The sequence below is a fragment of the Ptychodera flava genome, chromosome 13 (assembly GCF_041260155.1).
Source record: "Ptychodera flava strain L36383 chromosome 13, AS_Pfla_20210202, whole genome shotgun sequence".
Taxonomy (NCBI): Eukaryota; Metazoa; Hemichordata; class Enteropneusta; family Ptychoderidae; genus Ptychodera; species Ptychodera flava.
In genome coordinates, this window is record NC_091940.1 from 19,715,434 (window position 1) to 19,734,642 (window position 19,209).

General features: G+C 37.3%; 1 protein-coding gene across 8 annotated transcripts in view; it reads right to left on the reverse strand.

The window, feature by feature from the left end:
• LOC139147741 (RNA-binding Raly-like protein) overlaps positions 1-19,209 on the reverse strand; it is a 133,722-nt gene that overhangs the window by 78,932 nt on the left and 35,581 nt on the right. For 4 of the 8 annotated variants that reach the window (XM_070718914.1, XM_070718910.1, XM_070718915.1 and 1 more), the window contains one exon: positions 9,652-9,773. The exons of 2 other annotated variants lie outside the window; for them this stretch is intronic. In XM_070718914.1, coding sequence (XP_070575015.1) covers positions 9,652-9,655 — 4 coding nt within the window. In that variant the 5' untranslated portion in view covers positions 9,656-9,773. Of the gene's footprint in view, positions 1-5,691; positions 5,965-9,651; positions 9,774-19,209 lie in introns of those variants that run through there. 2 more of the 8 variants (XM_070718916.1, XM_070718912.1) reach the window with 2 other exon arrangements.

A 19,209-nucleotide genomic window follows, 5' to 3' on the forward strand; every position in this document is an offset into this window, starting at 1 on the left:
GAGTAGAATGTGCCTTGGGGACAGACATTTGGACTGTCCAATTTATACAATACTTTTTGGTTTCCCTATGGAAAGTTTGAGCAAAAGTTTAATATTTTTAATTTCAAGGGGTATACTACATAAAGGGCTTGCATGCTGTGTTTAACCGAGGTCTCCAAGAGTTGCTCCAGCCCTTGCAAAGCCTTGTACATTGATTGAGACAAAGGGATGGCTGGACATTGGGGAATACAGGGAAAACGTTGGACATTGGGGAATACAGGGAAAACGTTTTGATCTGTGTACTATATAGGATGGATAAAATTGTATTAATAGCACTTCTCAAATACATAGAAGATGCAATATTGATATCAAGCCTAAAGCAAATTAGCTGTTAAATATTAAAGGCAGATTTATGATCCAATCTAATTAGTGCAAGATTTGATTATGGAAGAAGATTATTGATATAAACTAGTAAGATTTATAACATATAAATGAAATTATCAGAGATTCTTGTACGTGATGCAGTACGTCATCCTATAATGTATATATGCAAAATTTTTGTAGTATAGAAGATAATCTTTCCCACAGATATTTGCTTTCATCTTGTTAGAGCAAAGGTTCACATGGTCGTTCTATGGATTAATGGACCATTATGCTATTTTAATGGAGACTATACTAGTTCTTTATGGCCGCATATTCTCATACTTATCAGCAAGGATATTTTTATTTGATAAGAAAATAGCAAATTCTCACATAATTCGTGTAAAACCGCATTGGGAGTATGGGAGCCAGTAAAATCTACTGGGGTGTTAAAATATTCATAGCTTTTAGCTGTTAACATAGATGAGTGGGTTTCTCTCCCTGGCTACCTTTTCGCTTTGTAGTTTATTGACTGTGAAATTGTGTAGAAAGCTGTTGTGATAGGTGCAATATGGATGAAATGCCTCCTATTCCTCACTTCAATGACAAGACAATTTCTATGCTTCACTGATCACATATAAACAGTTGTCTGAGAAATATTTACCTATGGGTGCTTGGGTATAAAAGACAAACTGTGCCAGGTCTAGTATCTTAAACGGTTTATTCAGACTTTTGTTAAAGGCCATGAATGTCCATAAATATTGTAAACTACTATCAAAACTGTGGTTGAAGTCCCAAATTTGGCATTCACAATCCAACAGGCCCTAAGTATTCTAAGGAGGGTTTTGGGGTTCAATGAGATGCTGACGAAGGTACCGGTAATTCAGGTTGGTCTGGGTAAGAGGGGTGTCAAATGTTGAACCATGGGGCAGGACACTTTATGCCAACAAGCGACCTAGCGGCCGATATATGCTCCGCTGTGTTTATGTAGAGAATAACTATATTTGACACATGTTGATGAAGAAGGTGGAAATCTTTGATAGCTCAATGCAGTGGCCAGAGAAAAGTGGCTAAAATAAGCTGCAAAAATACACATTGAAGATTTCATCATACTTTGAATATATCACATTGGATCATCCCTAAGAACATGTCAACCAAAGCTATCTGATGAGTAGGTTTTTGAGAATAAAATGTTCTCACCAAAAATGGCAACAATTGCCCAAAAAAATAAAAATTGCAGATTTCATCATCATTTCAATAAATATCATTTAGTTAATCTATAGAAACCTGTATACCAAATTTCAAAGCTATCTGATGAGTAGTTTTGGAAATACACATTTTTTGACCAAAAATGGCAAAAATTTCCCCAAAACTACAAAATTGCAGATTTCATCATAATTTTAATAAAGATCATTAAAGTGATCTGTAGGAACTTGTATACCAAATTGCAAAGCTATCAAACGAGCAGTTTTGGAAATACACATTTTTTAACCAAAAATGGCAAGAATTGCCCAAAAAAATACAAAATTACACCATAATTTGTCACCATAATTTCAATTTCAATATATATAACTTAGCTCATCTGTAGAAACCTGTATACCAAATTTCAAAACTATCAGACCAGCACCTTTTGAGAAATACATTTTTTGACCAAAAATGGCAAAAATTGCCTTAAAAATGCAAATTTGCATATTTCTGCACAATTTGAACAAATCTGAAATAGATCATCCCTAAGGACATATGTACCAAATATCAAAGCTATCTGACCAGTAGTTTTGAAGAAGAAGATTTTTAAAGATTTTTTTACCAAAAATGACAAAAATTGCCTTAAAAATACAAATATGCAAATTTCACCAAGATTTGAACAAATCTAAATGAGGTCACCCTAAGTAAACTGCATATCAAATTTCAAAGAAATCAGACAAGCGGTTTCAGAGAAGATCTTTTTACCAAAAACAGCAAAAAATGCCCCAAAAATACAAATATGCAAATTTCACTACGATTTGAACAAACTTAAGTGAGGTCACCCCAAGTGAACTGCATATAAAATTTCAAAGCAATTGGACTTGCGGTTTCAGAGGAGAAGGCAATTGTTGACGGACGACGACGACGGACGACGACGGACGACGACGGAAAATCAACCTATTTGATAAGCTCCGCGTCGCTGACAGCGGAGCTAATAAGACAACGAGTACTGACTTGGCAGGGACACATGGAAGATAGTAACTGCAGAGTGATGTTTGAGTCTTGTAAAGCAGGAATGCCTTTATCATCTGAAATTTTTCGGCAAGTATGATGGATGATGTAACAGGATGCGACTGAGAAACAAAAGAGCAATTTATCCACCAACATCCAGTCCATACAGCTTGATTAGGTCGGCCTGGCATAGTTTCTGTTGTTTCAAGACAGGGTGCCCCCACCCCTGTAAACACCTTGGCTGGTGCAGTTGTTTATCTACTTAAAGCAAAGCAGACACCCTTGTCAATAGAATTGATGTTTTCAGTATTTCAAAGAGAATTGAGGAATCAGATGCAAAAGCAGACTATACCCTTTCCATAACTTTTACCAATGTCAGCTTCCAAACCATACACTGAAAACAATTGGGATGTACCATTATTTGGTGATAAATGGGTAGGAATTCAGGCAAGTCATTCTTGTGGTGATCTTGTTTTTAGGATCTTTCTGACGAAAGAGTACTTCAAGATGTTTGCCTTCCTGCTTGAAACAAGTAACATTCTCTTTATGATTGTTTTAAATATGCTCATTCCACTTCACACATCACAGTATAAATATTATATGGAAGGTAATTTCACTCAAAACACTGTCTTCTGTGCAATCACATATTTTAATTACAAACTACTGGCCCTCCTGAACAAATACGTTTAAATTCAACACATCTTTCTGGAAACTGGTAATAAATATTTGACACACAATTTGATAACGCTACCCAGGCTTACCAATATCATAGTGGGAGGAAAACACTTGCTGCACATGGTCTAATCATGCAAAAGAAGAAGGTACAGTGCACCTGGTTTGAAGGATCCAACCTCTCTTTAAATAGAAGAAATCTGCATTTCATAGGGTGCCCTCTGTGGTATCTAAATAAACACCTACCCTCTAGGATAGCACAGAATTGTAATATGGCCCTTGCAGACAATCAAGTTAGGTCAAAGCTTGCTTGGGAGTAATGAGGTATCTTTGACCCAATTTAACATTATCTGCCACAGAGATCCAACTGTGCCTGGTAATGGTGTAAAAATGAAAATTCCGTGGCAGAGGGTAGGAAGGAAATTACTCTGAGAGGGAGACACTGAGAAACTGACAAGTATCCAAATGCTAGGGTTACTTACTAGTTCATGACACCCGTGATGCATATGATGTTAACTTTCAAGATGCAAAGCGAGCCTTTTTATATTATCCTGTGATTTAGCAGGATGTATGCTGGCTTCATGTACAATCTACATGCTTTGCTGAACCAATTCTGTAATGCAGGATGCACATTGCATTTGTTGGGGGGAGGGGGGAATGATGGGATGGTGTGTTTTGATGAAGTGATGCCCTTTTCCTGCACTGGTAGAATGCAGGGATGGTCTACTGATAAAACAGCATGACGTAATGTACATTATCCCGTTGAAATTGTTGTCAGCGGTATCTTTATCTTGATTTCCAGAATGTTAGCAAGATGTAAGACGGTGCACAGGGATGTGAAAAGAGTGCCTAATGGAACGGATTGAGAGCTTTATTCCTTTCACCACCATGGTTTGGCCAAATCCTATTGTTTTCAACAGTAAAGTTGGACCTCTACACACGTATGTAGGGTTAACAGGGTTCAATTATCCTAATTGCACGATCAATGAAACTGTCTTGGAATCTTGTGACTAGCATCCCTCTCACAACCATTTGTATGCATAGAGGTCTCACTTCATTGTTAAAAACATCAGAACAGAACCAAACCATAGAATAATGAACAGGTCAAGCCAATTCCCCTTGGGCATACACTGAAAACATATCAAATGATATTTATACCTTTACACTAGTGAATTGGGATGAGTCTACAACACACAGAAGTCATCATGTCTGAATATCACAATTCGGTTTCTTTAATTTTATATTGCATTTTGTCGATATTTGGTTTTCACCCGAAGCATGCTGTACTGTCCAATCTGTTTCAGCAAAGAGAGCCCATTAATAACCTCTTGTTGTGTCTTCAAGCGAGTTGACCGCACCGCTTTGACTTAAGATGACTCATAATATTTTGGAGTGCAATTTTGATGTAAGTTGTGAATAAGTAATTCTTTCTAACAGGATTCAAATGGAACAAAGAATTGAAATAGAATCAGGTAAGTTTAAGCCCTGATCCCCTAAATATCAAACATATCAGCTCTGCATTTCAGTTTAGTAAATGCACTTGTCTTCTGTTATTTTCAGCCTTTTCAATGTCATGTCCATGTACACAGTCTTCTATTTTTCAATAAATTTTCAATAATTTTGTCAATAAATTTTCTTCACTTATTTGTGCTGAACAAAGTCAAAGTTACTGAAATGGGGATCTGTAAATTGCATAAATATGTTGGTGTACAGCAGAGGCTTTTAAAGTAACATACGGCCATAAGGGATGTATGGTTAGATCTCAGTATTAAGGTGGTCAGGATAATTATTCACAAATTTCATTCAAATTTCTTTTTGCATTCCTAATTTTGAATTTTTTTGATTTCAGATTCTGCATGGCATGCATACTATGCCCACTCAATGCCACATAAATAGTCGTGTGATTGTTTTTGCAAAAGCAGAAAAACTGCTGCACCTATTTTTGCTTTGCATATTCTCCTCCCCCCTCCACCATTTTGACCGCCCCTCTCAAGACATAGTGATCTGTCTCACCATATTTTTGTTGTAAAACGTGAAAAGATTAATTAAAAACTGTTGAGTCTGCAGGTAATGAGTGAGGGAGCTTTTTTATAGTATTCATTTCATTGTCTAAAGTATGGTAAACCTGACCTGGCACATTTCAACAACATACTTCCCCCTTTGCATAATGAAATGTTCCAACTAAGAATAGCAATACATGCGTGTAACTTCTAGCACATATTGATTGTCTCCTGTCTGCCAAAGATCAAAGAAATCCCCTGATTTGAGATTGTCGCACTCCTTTTATACTCGTACATGTACATGTGATGACCCCTAAACGCTGAAACAAGCTGTCATGACATGAAAACATAAAACGCTTTGAAGTCTGACAGGATACAAGAAATCTAATGAGATGTATCAAGACCATTAGAGCAACTCGGACTGACAGCTGCTTCCAACAGTGATTCATAACTCGGTATGAAATTTCAAAAGGGAATGACTCACCCATAAAGGATACAAACATTATTGACAGTGATGGGAGCCGACTCAATGTTCCGTGACATTTCACAAATCCATATTTGCCGTGCGTAAAACGGCTTCTTTTCGTAGATCGAGGACCTTTGAAGCATGGAGCAGGTATTAAAGACCGTTGTACACAAAACAGAGGGCAAATCTTTCAGAGATCAATCCCATCTGTTGAAATCTGTTATTTGCAGTGCTCACGGATAGGAACACCCGTTCCCTGCTGTACAGCGTTTTTCAAAAGCCAAACACAATGCTGATTTCCCAGAAGTCAACAATGCACTGTCTGAACTGCCCTAGAGAACACTTAACAGAACGTCTATAAAACTCTGCAGTTTTTCTCTCCAAGTTTCACTCTGAAGATTTATAACAAATGACCGCAGCTGCAGTTGCATGGTTGAATCAACTAATATGATTCAAATAGCGTTCCGAGGGATTCAATTTCTGTGGCCTGTAAATTTCATCAGCACCAACCGTTTTCTGAATCCACGGGGCACCAGCAATACCTTGTAATAGCCAGCAATACCTACAACAACCTGACATGTCTGTTACTGTACATAAAGGAAAAACAGCTGTAGCTATTGATATTTTCATATTTTCCACATTTTTGTTCTATGAACTAGAATGTTTCATCTTCTCCTTCACGCATGTCTGAACACAAAATATTACAAGATCACACACTGCACCAAGTACAAATTCACTGCCATTGCTGACAAATAAATCATTGTCTGCATTACAGGAAGAATTCAGCTGTCAGCAATAACAATGGACACTGACTGCGCCCACAAGTTGTCAGCACAAGGCACTTCCTCATCATCTTGGGAGTTGAACAAGAAACCCCATTTCATAACCAGGAGAGTTGCAGCAAGATTTAGTGTTCTCTGAATCACAGCATGGCAAAGATGTACCCAGCCTAAGCAGTATCCGTGACAAGCACAAAGCAAAGTTACTTCAACATTTTTCCCTGTCGTCTATTCTGGTGAGAGTTTCAATACAAAGCAAGAACTATCAATATAAGATCTATGGAAATGCAGATCAAATTCTCTCTCCTGCATTTATCCTCTCTGTGTTGACCATGATGGCTTCTTTGAAGAGTTGTATGCCCTCTGAGGCAAATTTCAGAGATCTGGGGACCAATATATAAATGAAAATTATTCACACTTAGTTTTTTCAAGTCCACTTGAATGCTACGATCGGCAACTTTGACCCTCTTTTAGGACTGACTGAGACTGCCCTGACTCAATACACAGATCATGCCCATCTCTCCTCAGAATGGCATCGTATCAGACGGCTTGGAAATAAAATTACAAGTTGTTCCATAAATATTTTATGTGATCAGTGTTGCATCACACATTGCTTTCAATACCAAGTATGAGCTGAAGGACCCTTCAGCAAGACAAAATACCGGTAGCCATTCATAGCTGCTGCTATGTCAGTTATACACATTTTGTGGTTAAGGTAGTATGCACCTCGAAAGTGAGACTTAAACTTTTGCTCAAATGTTCCTCAGGTAATCTTTCAACCATACTCTTTCAAAGTCAAGAATGAAAATCAGGGGTCACCGTGCAAATTTTGGAACTGGAGAAAGAAATTACCCAAGATTTACTAATATTTGAAATTTAAAGCAGCTGCCATTCCTGTGTTAGCTGTATGGAATAAGATAAAATTTTTGATTTTCAAAAAACTAAGCCGATGAAATTTTTTCTTACACCAAGGGCTTCAAAATGAACCCCCACAAGTGGTAGATCAGAAAAGAATTGTAAAAGTTTGAGAGTCAGAATATCTGTCCCCGAGGCGCGTTCTACCTTATTGCTGACTTTATTCTGACACTTCTACAACTCTGTGGAAGGACCCGACTTGCACTCAATGCATTCAGACTTATTTGCTGTAGAAAAGCAGAAAAATTCCTAGATTCTGAGACTCAGTGATCCTCAGAGGTGGAAATGTTAACCAAGCGGCAGAACAAATGAATTTAGAAAAGTTTAATGCCATTAAAGCTGTCGGGGGTCATTCATACTGGAAAAATAAGCTTATACAACTGATTTCTTTGAACCTTTCTTGCTCCTGCAGACATTTCACAAACATTGTCACCCGGACTTCTTAATGAGCACCTGTGATAATTCTGGAATTAACCGCTTTTGCCAAACTAAAAACTTATTAAAACGCCACTCTTTCAAAGAATTGGACAACAGCTGTCTGTCAAACAGCTTTCTGTAGAAAATTCTGCAGTTTACACAATGTTTTTATTAGCAACAGATTCTGTCACATGCAGGCAATCATAATAGACACGTAGTACATTCAAAAGCACCTCTCTTAACCTTCCAAAAGGCATAGCATGGATGTGTCAAGTTGCTCAGCTACACAAGATTTCCTGATGTGAGAAACAACACATGCTGGTTAAAATGTACTTAAGGTACAACCAAAGCTCTAAACGACATGGCACATAAAGTCGTATCACTGCCTGAGCTAAAGAACATTAATAAATGAAAAATGCTGACTATTTGCCACTGACATTACAAATTCTGAGAAGCAATCACTTTTCTCTGGAATTCAACTTTGCAACGATTTTGTTTGCATTTAAAAGGAAATAAATGAAATCAGAGATCCAAGTCTAAAACTTTAAAATAGTGAAGTTAAATTCCCTTTAAAAACAGATGTTTTTGCAGTACTTGGTTGACTTACTTTTGTCATTTTGTAAATAAATATCACACATCTTGCTGGATAAATTCTCGGTATTTCGCAGTCTTACTTGATAGCTTTTAACGGCTGAGGGTTTATGTAAAGAGCTCAGAAAACATAAAGTAGGTGAGCCATTCAAAACACTTTGCTTTAACTTACTTACCCTTAGGTGTACATCAGTCCAAATTTGGATAAAAATTGGTGTAGAAACATTAAATTTCTCCTAAAATTGGTTTCATTATCTACATAATATCGAGTTGCCAATGCCACTTGTAAACAGTCTATTCCGGGCAGAAATGTACAGGGAGCCATCTGACCGCACAAAGGGGCGCGCGCACATCTCAAATTTCCTAAAGCAGACCTGTGGAACTTACAATTCACCAAACACAGCAACAAGTTCCCATCCAACTTCTGACTCTTTTGAGTAGTGCACTGTGAACTTCACAGTCCTAACGCCTAGTAAAACTGTACCCACTTTCACCATCACTGATAGATTTTACAAATCCAACATCCCGTCTCCATGGAATCACTGTACTCAAAGCTCTATTCAGTACAATTCTCAAGTACATTTCTCAAAATCCAGTTAAATTGTTACTTTTATGAATGATACATGAATGTTGAAAACACTGTGCCAGTGGTAAATATAAGTCGTAAAAGAAATAAATAAATAAATAAATAAATAAATAAATAAATAAATAAATAAAGCAATTTGCTTGTCAATGCAGGTAAAGTATAGTGCTCAATGTATTTCTGCAGGGCAGTAATACTGAAAATCTAGGAACTTGTAGTTGTCACTTTACAGGCTGTTTCATGCCCTAAGCAATCATTATGATTGCATAACGCATGACACAGCCTGTAGAGTGACAACTACATGTTCCTAGATTTTATATATATATGTGTGTGTGTGTGTGTGTGTGTGTGTGTATGTATTATATATCATATATATCGGAGTGTGTGTGTGTGTGTGTGTGTGTGTGTGTGTATGTGCTTATAATCTACAACTGTACATCAATCAATGTTCTCCCCTGGATTCTGGAAAGGCACATTCAAGTTTTAATATGCATTTTAATATGTGTGTGTATGCATGAAACTGAAAAGTTAAATTTCAGAGCATATCAAAATTATCATCATCTTGCAGCAAGTTGCTTTATCCGAAGTTAAAGCTTCATATGTGTATGCCTGTTAACTGAAAATTCTCAGTAAACTTGTTTGTGTTTTTGTCGTTCTATTTCCAATTCGTATTTGGTTGTTGACCCTACTTACTCATCTTTCCTGGCTTTTTGAGTTAACTGGTGGAATATCAGAACGGAATATGAAATATGATACTCTGAAGCACTTTGAAAAGGACAGATCTGGATCGGGCAGGTAGTACTGAAACCAGTGTTCTAGAAGATACAAAAACATCAGAGGCGTGATAATGACACAAAGCATATAGTACATTTTAAAACTTCTTGTTCAAAGAGTTGTTTACCTTCAGACATGTATCTGTTGTGTACCTTTCATCATCTATCTTCGGCTGGTTGAACTATGACAAGAATATTGCTTAATAGGAGAAATGTGTTAAATAAGACTGCATCAAGATTGATTTGGACAGTGTGGATTCAAATTTCCTTTGAAAGTCATAATAGCTGTAACTTTTGATATGTTTATTATTTGTGTTCATTGTAAATACAAATAAATGTTATTATTCTTCTCCCTTCATTCCGCTGAAACAAAAAGCATAAGCCTCACTACACACAACTTATCGTGTACAGAGTGTAATGTTGTTGTTGACAAAATGGAATCTTGTCCAGATCTAAATCCAGATTACAACAATAACACTGGACAAGACACACATGAACAGGCTATGATGAACACCGGCAGGGATTATCCTGGTTCGAAAACTGCATGAGACAAAATTCCTCATAAAAGAGAGTGGCGAGAGAAATTGAAGACTAAGGAAACATAAAAAATATGACTATGTAAAAAAATTTCTCTTCTTTCAAAGTAAAATTTTCTTATGTTAGAAATAATGAAATTACACACACGTCGACATATCAACTTCATGAAACATTTATTTCACAGAATATTTCAACCCTCTCTTTGTCATGAGGCAACCAAGAACCTACGACTTGCCCTAAGTATATTAGAAGGGACCTCTTCTCGGTTACAGATGTAGACTACGCTCCTAATGGAAACCTACTTCTGCTGGGAGCGTAGTGTACACCATAACCAAGAAGAGGTCCCAGGCAGTAGACTTCAAGTCTGTGGGCATATATAATATCAAAACCGAGTAAATTGAAGACATAAACTTAAGCAAAATGTCACAAAATTGACACAATATACTTTGGCAGACTGCCACATAGATTGTACCGAGTGAACGTGATAGCTTACAGCCAGTAACTGCTATGGAAGCCTGAAAAAACCGAGTGATTTGCAGTCAGCCTAGCAAGATCCATAGGCTATAGCACAAAGCAAGTAAACTGTTCTGAAATTTGCGACTATCACCATTACACATCAATTCTTTATCCTAACCAGCGGAAGTGATCAAATCCAAGCGTATGTACAAACATATATGCGTTTCTTCATTGCACTTCAATCATAGTCTGGAATTGAAGTACTCGAAATCTCTTTCAAAAGCACCATTATGGGTTGATGATTCCATGTTGGAAGTCAGCACTGAACGCTTACTGTATTGACTCTTGCCAATGAAGACACAACTCCCTGATGGCAACCAATCACGTACATAATTCATAAGGGGCATGATGCATACAAACTATACCATGTCAAAGGTCAGAGCTGAGAAAGTCAAGCTCAGCAGCACCACTGTTTTAGGCAACAAATAATTTGAGATTGTGTGTTTGTATCACTTGCACGCTATTTGCATCGTCCATGCGAATATTTTCCTCAAGTGAGCGCTTTGAAGCAAAATTTCTGACTTGACAGTGTAAATATTGCGTGATCGCACCCCAAAGTGATACTAGCACCAGATATTTCAACATGATTTTGGGAACAGAAAAAAATGCCTTTGACGGATCGATCAAAATACAAAAAGACATCAAAAAGTGACAGGATACGGAACTTCAACCTAACAAATTAGCAGATCTGATTGGATGAAACAGTTCAAACTGCTGTAAAATTATTTCTTTTTCTATAAATGGAGAATGCAACCTATGTGTACAGCAAAATGCCCCCCCCCCTCGGACACCAAGGCATATGTTTTAGACATTAGCTAGGACAATTAGTACATCATGGTGATTAATATTTTGTGCCACGACTGGGTGATTATAAAACACAAGCAACCGGTATTCCTTTACGATTTAGACTCTGTAAAGCAATGAAGTAGAGAGAAATTTCCACTGTCAGGCAAAAAAATATTAGCATCTACTATCCAGAGGAGTTCTTGTGCCAGAGCGACATGTCTTAAAAGCCAGACGTTACTGAGAACATCAGCGTCAACTTGTACATTACTGCAAAAACCTTATTACTTCTCACTGCAATATCTTCTGCTTAGATTGGCAAGTCATCACCATAAATACTTGTAAAAACTGTTCACACGACTTCATTAGATTATCTTAAGGACATCTTTTAATGGTCAGTGAAAAAACTCAGAAATTGAAATAACCCAATATGGTCAAGATAAAATTAAAAACCTCTATTTGTTGTCAGCACTTTCTCCTGTTATGAAAAGTAAAAGAAAGAGAACTATATTTTTCACAATTTGATGGTTATCCTTGATGTCTTTTCTGAAGCACTGTACGTCAACTGCATTCCACCACAGAATGTAATAAATCATAACTAGACAGTGAATTAGGTGTCATATTTTATCATTTCAGAATGCAATAATAGTGCCTACTTTCCGAGGGTAACAATGAGCGTGAAAGTAATTTTAAAAAGATTGATGCCAAACAGACGGTAGAGTTAATCAGCATTATTACTCCACACACTGTATTTCTTCTGACGTGTGTATTCCCAGTGCTCAGCATCACAGCAGAATGTACGGTACATCAGGAGATACATGTTCTGACTCTCAAAATTGTTACAATACTTTGCTCGTTTGCCACATTGTGTGGACTCGTGGAACAAATTTAGTTTTCACTGTCTTGCTTTGCAAAAATTGAAAAGTAGAGCGATTTTGAATCATAAATTTGTAAATTTTGACAAATTTGCTCCTGTAGTACCACAATTTGCAAGGTGAATCCCGATTTCCACTTTTGATAATAAATGAGAATGGGTTTTAAGTTTCCTTGAGGAGAGCTTTGAGCAAAAGTTTTAAAAAATCAGTTTTTGAGGCACGTGCTACCTTAGACATGTAGTAACCATAGAGAAGAGAAAAAATACTACAAATAATGAGTTTCAGATGCTGTAAAAATGTGGAATATCAGCAAAAGAAATATGTTTTCCTTTTCATCCAAGTATCATTAATATTCAGGGTATTCTGGCTGAATTGAGCTCAGAAGATGCTAATTGTTCTCTAACAGTGTTTTTGTTAAGGCTGGTACCCTGGTAAATGTTACCGGGTTCCCCAATCATTTTACCGGGGTTCCCCTTGGTATATCAATCAATGCAATCAGATTTACGGACAGGAGAAATGTTACGGGGTTCCCAAATCATTTACCAATGTTCCAGAACCTTGGCAAAAAACACTGTCTAACTTCATCAGTGTGAAGCTTTTCAAGATGGTATTATAATTCTATCTCGCAAGATATCAATGACTACATTTTACGTAAAGTACACCACAAGGAGCATTCATTTTCTTTTCCAGTTCTGTGCGGTGAGTAATTCTGGTGAGTGGTTCTGAATATCGTACGATAAAACGTATCTTGGAAGTAGTTTAGTCTTGCATTCCCTCTCTAATAGGCTGAATGTGTTCTAGCTTTATCGAACTATCATGTTTACGAATTTCCCTTCATAGTATATCCTGGTGTTGCAATGGCACTGCATCTGATGTAACATTTTACAAAATTATCTGTCAAAACTTTGTGATGAGCTAAAAGATGATTCTTTCACAACTTTTGGCTCTATCTCAGTAGCATTAAGAGACATAACCCTTTCACAAATATACTTTTGTTTCGTATATTACCATTATACTTCCTATGGTGTTGTGGGGGCCTATACCCTGGGAAGGCGAAAGTCAAATTTTAAATGACAGCCAGTTCTTATAGCAGTAATGCTTACAGTATCTCATTTGATATGCAAGGTCATTTGAGTCCATTGGTAATGGCCATGGTAATGGGTTATTTGAGTCAGGGGTGAAAAAATTCATCTCTAATACTCCCTGCAGTCATGGTAATGAAGGAGCAGAATAAACTTACAAGTCTGTTGTAAATGACATTCTTCAGTCTTTCATTAATTGTCAATGGCAACTTTTATCAAGTAATTTACAGGACATCATTACATGGTACACAATTTTGTAAAAGTTTGTATTTTGATGACCAACCTATGATCTTTAGTTGATTTTTTTTGATGTACCAGACATATTGTGAACGACAGGAAACGCAACAAAAAGACATGAGTTTTCAAATCAATATGCATAACCTATACGTTATCTGTCAATAAACTTGTTTGCTTGAATTAGGACACACTATTTGTTGCAGAATTGACACATTGAGTTTCTCCGTCACAAGGTCAGACCTTACCAGTGACGCCAATCTAAATGTACTGTAACAAGCTACCTATCAGTCAGATTTTGAAGGCAATATTTAGCTACTGGGTAAATGCCAACTTGACAGGGTATGATTTTACTGCCTGGCATAAAACCTGCCAGACTATGGGGCTTATCTTGATGCAAAGCCAGGCTATTGAATGTTGATATGTTTGATAAAGGCTGTGGCTATGTGCATTTGAAGTGCTGAGTCACGCCAGTTAAAATTCTGAGCCAGGACAATAAAAGATAAATTATATGATTTCTCGACTTACAGAAGTTTTATGCCCAGAAATTATCTCTCTGAAGTCTCTGACGTAGATTATAAATGGCCATATTTCTCACATTACGCACCAGCTTAAGCATCATTGAAAGGCAAGTTTCTGTGCGGAATACTAGAGGGCCTCAGCTGTACATCCATTTTTAAGATTATATGAATATCCATAAAATTTTCTTTGCTTTTATGTCAGGTTTTGACCTTATTTTTATTGCAGAACTCTCAGGGCTAAACGTGATACGCTGCAGCTGATGCTCAGCCAATTAGAATGTCAAATTTGCATACAGAAGTGCGAATGGCTTGGGCAAATCGTTTTTCGCAAACACGAGTTCTGCACGTTGGAACTGCAAACTCCATTCTAACACTTTTTACTTGTATTGTACATTTCTGAAGCCGGCGGAAAAACTGATGCTGTCAGGTCACCAAAACCTGTGACAAAAAACTAATTTACTTTTCAATCATTATTAAACTCACTGTAAGAATATGACTTTCAGAAAACTCCGGCTCTTTGCTTATAAGTTACATGTATGTAGGGAATGTGATAAGTATCCAAAGCTGACAGTAAGTACTGTTCATTATATAGGAAATGAAAGTGGTGTACTCACATTTTAGTAGAACACTAAACATGAATATACAATAATGTATATTGTGCTGAGTAGTTTCTTTGCAATATATATCTGCATGGCAGAAATGAACCCTGTATACAGTAACCTAGCTTTACATATCGTGTATGCAACATCCGGAATTTCTGAACACGGCTGCATCTCAAGAAGTTCACGATGACATAGAAATGCCACAACATCCGTCTTGCTTCTGAGGAAATGAAAGTAAGACTTTCACAAAGCTCGCATTAGTTTAAATTGCTCTGAAATGGAAAACGGTGTGCAAGATCTGCCTGTTTGCCCACGCATTCATAAGCTATTATACAGAAACCCCCGCATGTCCTGTTTACTTCATTACACTGAAGCCCACAATCAGCCCTGCCAAAGCATGTGTCACTGCTTTCATATTAGAAGACACTGCGTTGACAGGGAAGTCCATTAAATTATTGCATGAACCAGACAGGTTTGGCTGAACCGTCATTTATCATGACACAGGACTGCACTCTGCAAAGTGCAACGTTACACTCCATACTCATTTTTCAGTATCTGAAAAAATCAAATTGGTTTCTCCTTGAAGACACACCCTTTAACAAGGTGATGCTATTGTTTATTCGCTGTTTATCAACAAAACACATGTATCATCCCAAATTGATGAATTCAACGCAGAACAACAAGAGCCCTAAGTCCCTAAATATGGGATTTTCTTAGAGGCAAATTTTCAAAACCACGCTTTCAAAGTTTTGAATTATTGCACACAAATAGATGTATTAGGAATTTGTCAGATTTCCTCATGTAACACATAATCACATCATTTTCACAATAAATAACTAAAACATCATTGAGAAATCTTTCTCCATTGGTGTTTTTGCATGTCGTTGATCATTGATGCTGAGCTAGAAACTACAGCCATCTCGGCTGATCTGATAAGAATCTGTCTGACATTGACAAGTAAATTGCAACCACAATTGACAGTATTTTGCTCCGTGTATCTCAAAGACCGCAGCTCGATGACAAATGAGATTAAATAAATGAGGCAGGGGGGAACAACATCCATAATGGGGTATAACCTCTCCGTTTCCGACTGTCAGACAAGAGTGCTGGCGAAATGACGGAAAACTACATCTGTGGTGGAAAGTAATGAACACATCCGGCCAATACATCATTCATCATTGCACATCACCTGTAAGATTGGCACGACATCATGAAATACAGGCCTAGGAAACGAGCCAGGATGTCGGCCTCTCGCTCAGCTCCTGAGGGTAAAAAGTTGTACGCTGGCTACATATATGCAGACAAATGGCATCTTTTGTTACCCTTTGTCACAAATCAACATCAATATTAAACTTGGTGAGGTATCACATGCATTTATCAGTGGCGTGATAGATTTCCTTCCCCCTAGTCAAGTTTTCAGAGGAAATTGATAAGACTTTCACAGTCCTTGTCATTTATTTTGCATCTATCTCCCCAGACACTCTTCTCAAGGATTGACAATACATGGCACGCAACATCTGCAAGCTCCAAAATAGTTTTATAAATATGTCAGGGTCCAATTTCACCGATCTGTTACGAAATGGGAGTCACGAATTTCACATTGTACGTGTGTACTGAAATTTCACAGGATTAACTAAAGTTGGCAAACAGTGAAAAATTACTTTAATAGATCCTGCCCTTGCGGTAATATCTGGTTCATTTTCATTCTCTCTATGGCTTTACGAAGAGCAGCATAAATCCTAATAGAAGAAGGCAAATAACTGAGAATTTGATATTTCTGAGGTTACGTACTGTGGACTCTATAAATTATATACGCAGTCCTGTGGCAGCATTTCGTTGTTTGGTTTACAATTTCAGCAAAACGCTCAGTGTCAGTTACCGAAGAAGATATGTAAACTCCACAGCAGGACAAGGATTGGTATCTAATTATGAACTCCTGCTGTCATACACAGAGCATGGCGTAATCAAAGTTGGTTACAGTGCACTGATCTTCTGAGCCGTGCCTGTGATATCTTGCTGCACCATGGGATGTTCCGAGTTGACCATTATATTGTAGACAGAGTACAAGTAAAATGAGGTTTAGGCCAAAACGCAACCTATCTGTCCCTAATGTAACCCTCAATACCAAGTTTTGACTGAGAAATGCTGGATTTGTCCTAGACTGAGCTGAACTGAAAAACCGCAAGTATACTGTTCCTCTGTAGGTATTTGCGATTGCCATTTTCCAATTTTCACAGGAAGTTCAAATCTTATGTTCACTTTAGACTTCCCTGAACACTTATACTTAATGCAAGAAAGATGTCATTTTGTAAAACTAAATGTTTTCTGACATTCTACAGTAACACCAGTGACAAGTTTGCTGGTTCTTATCTTTCAACTGGATAGTAAATGAAACATCTGCCTATACTAAGGCATTATAAATAAAACATGATTTGGAAATCATGTAAATTACTTCAAACGGTGTTTATTATTATTTATTTATTCATTTATTCATTCTTTTTGTTTTCATGTTTTTTCTTCATTGATATATTTATCATTTACAAATTTACTGAGTTTGTCTTCATAGCAAACCTGAACAACTTGAAGGTATACTGTCACCTGTTCCAATTTTGCCACAGTTACCATGGATAGAGAAAATCTATCCAATCACAGATTTAAGCGGGTGGCAGCTTTTTAAAACAGCGCCCTCACATTGGCATTTTGAATACCAAGGAACGCCCCTTTGACCATATATGGGCATATTTAGATTACAGGTGACTGTATACCGGTAAAGGTATACAGTCAACAGTGATCTAAATATGCCCATATATGGTCAAAGGGGCGTTCCTTGGTATTCAAAATGCCCATGTGAGGGTGCTTTTTTTAAAAAGCGGCCACCCTCTTAAAATCTGTGATTGGTTAGATTTTCTCTTTCCATGGTAACTGTGGCAAAATTGGAACAGGTGACAGCATACCTTTAATAGTTGTAATTCATATCACAAATAAAACAAGTCAAAGTGGTACACATGCACCTGCTTTTCTTTGCTCTCATTAATTCAATTTAATCCTCAGACAAGGCTGGAGACATTTCCTCAGAAAAAGATGTCATCCGCAGATTCTTGCCTCCTGTTTCCATGGATACACGACTGCAGTCTCCCTTGAGCATTCAACCCCCTCAGGCGGCCATTTTGAAAAGAAACGTGACCTGATATGCAAAACAGTGTAGTGTGATTTCCTGTGCGTTAAACACACAAATGATTAGCAACCATACAACTTTCTGTAAGTTTTTGAGCAGTTCAAACATTAACACCTAGGAAGGACAGACATGTTTTGGTTTGCCAGTTGTGAGAGTGCATCACCGCTGGCTTTCAAAAGTTGACACCAAACATGCATTGCTTGTTTGTTTTCTCTCACGGTGACTAGGGATAATTTTATTTCTCTCCCTCCATGTCCTTGTGCAACAAGTGTTTATTTACCTACCAGCCGGCATCAGCAGTGGATCTGATGTCATGGTGTTGCTGTCAAATCTCATACAACCTTACACCATAACTACTAGCAGTGACTAGGGTTTAACAGTGGTATCCTCTGTAGCGAACATCTGTCAAAAGAGGCACTAAAAATATCTAAATCTGAATATATTATTTTATTTAATCTTAAATCTTGAATATTTTTTCCAACTTTACTGACCAAAAGGCTCAGCTGAAGAGCACATGCCAACTTTCACCAACAATCAAAATATTTCAACCCCTCTCTGTGAATGATTCATTCTAACCATTTATAACAATGGGTTTGGGCCAAACCAGGTGGTGAAGGGGTGAAATGTACATTGGTAACAGATGAAGAAATTATTACTTGTAATGGGTGACAGTGTTGGAAACAAGACAGGCAAAACATCACCAAGTCAAGTTCTACAAATTGCAAAGATGCCCTTGAACAAAACACAAACAGGTGGACACATGTTTCTTTGAAGAAATCGTGATATTCAGGGAAGACGCTATTAGTCTGCTTCATGTTTAAATGATGATCACGGTTGCCGGTGGCAACTTGGATGTGATACTGCCACGGTGACACGGATAGTTCACAGTCAATCAGATCAATGATCTCTATATATTAGCCAATCTGAACATCTCACATGAAGTTATCCTATGAGTATTGATATTAATTGAAGCATGTGATGTCATCAGTAATTAACTCATTATCTTCAGCTTTCAGCTAAAGTTCATGTCTACATGAACTATTACATCCATGTGTAATGTCATTGAGAAACTCTCGCTTGAACTTGACACTTCCAACAATTGAATTGCAGAAAATACTTTCAGTTTAAACTTGAAAGGTTGTTCAGGGACTAA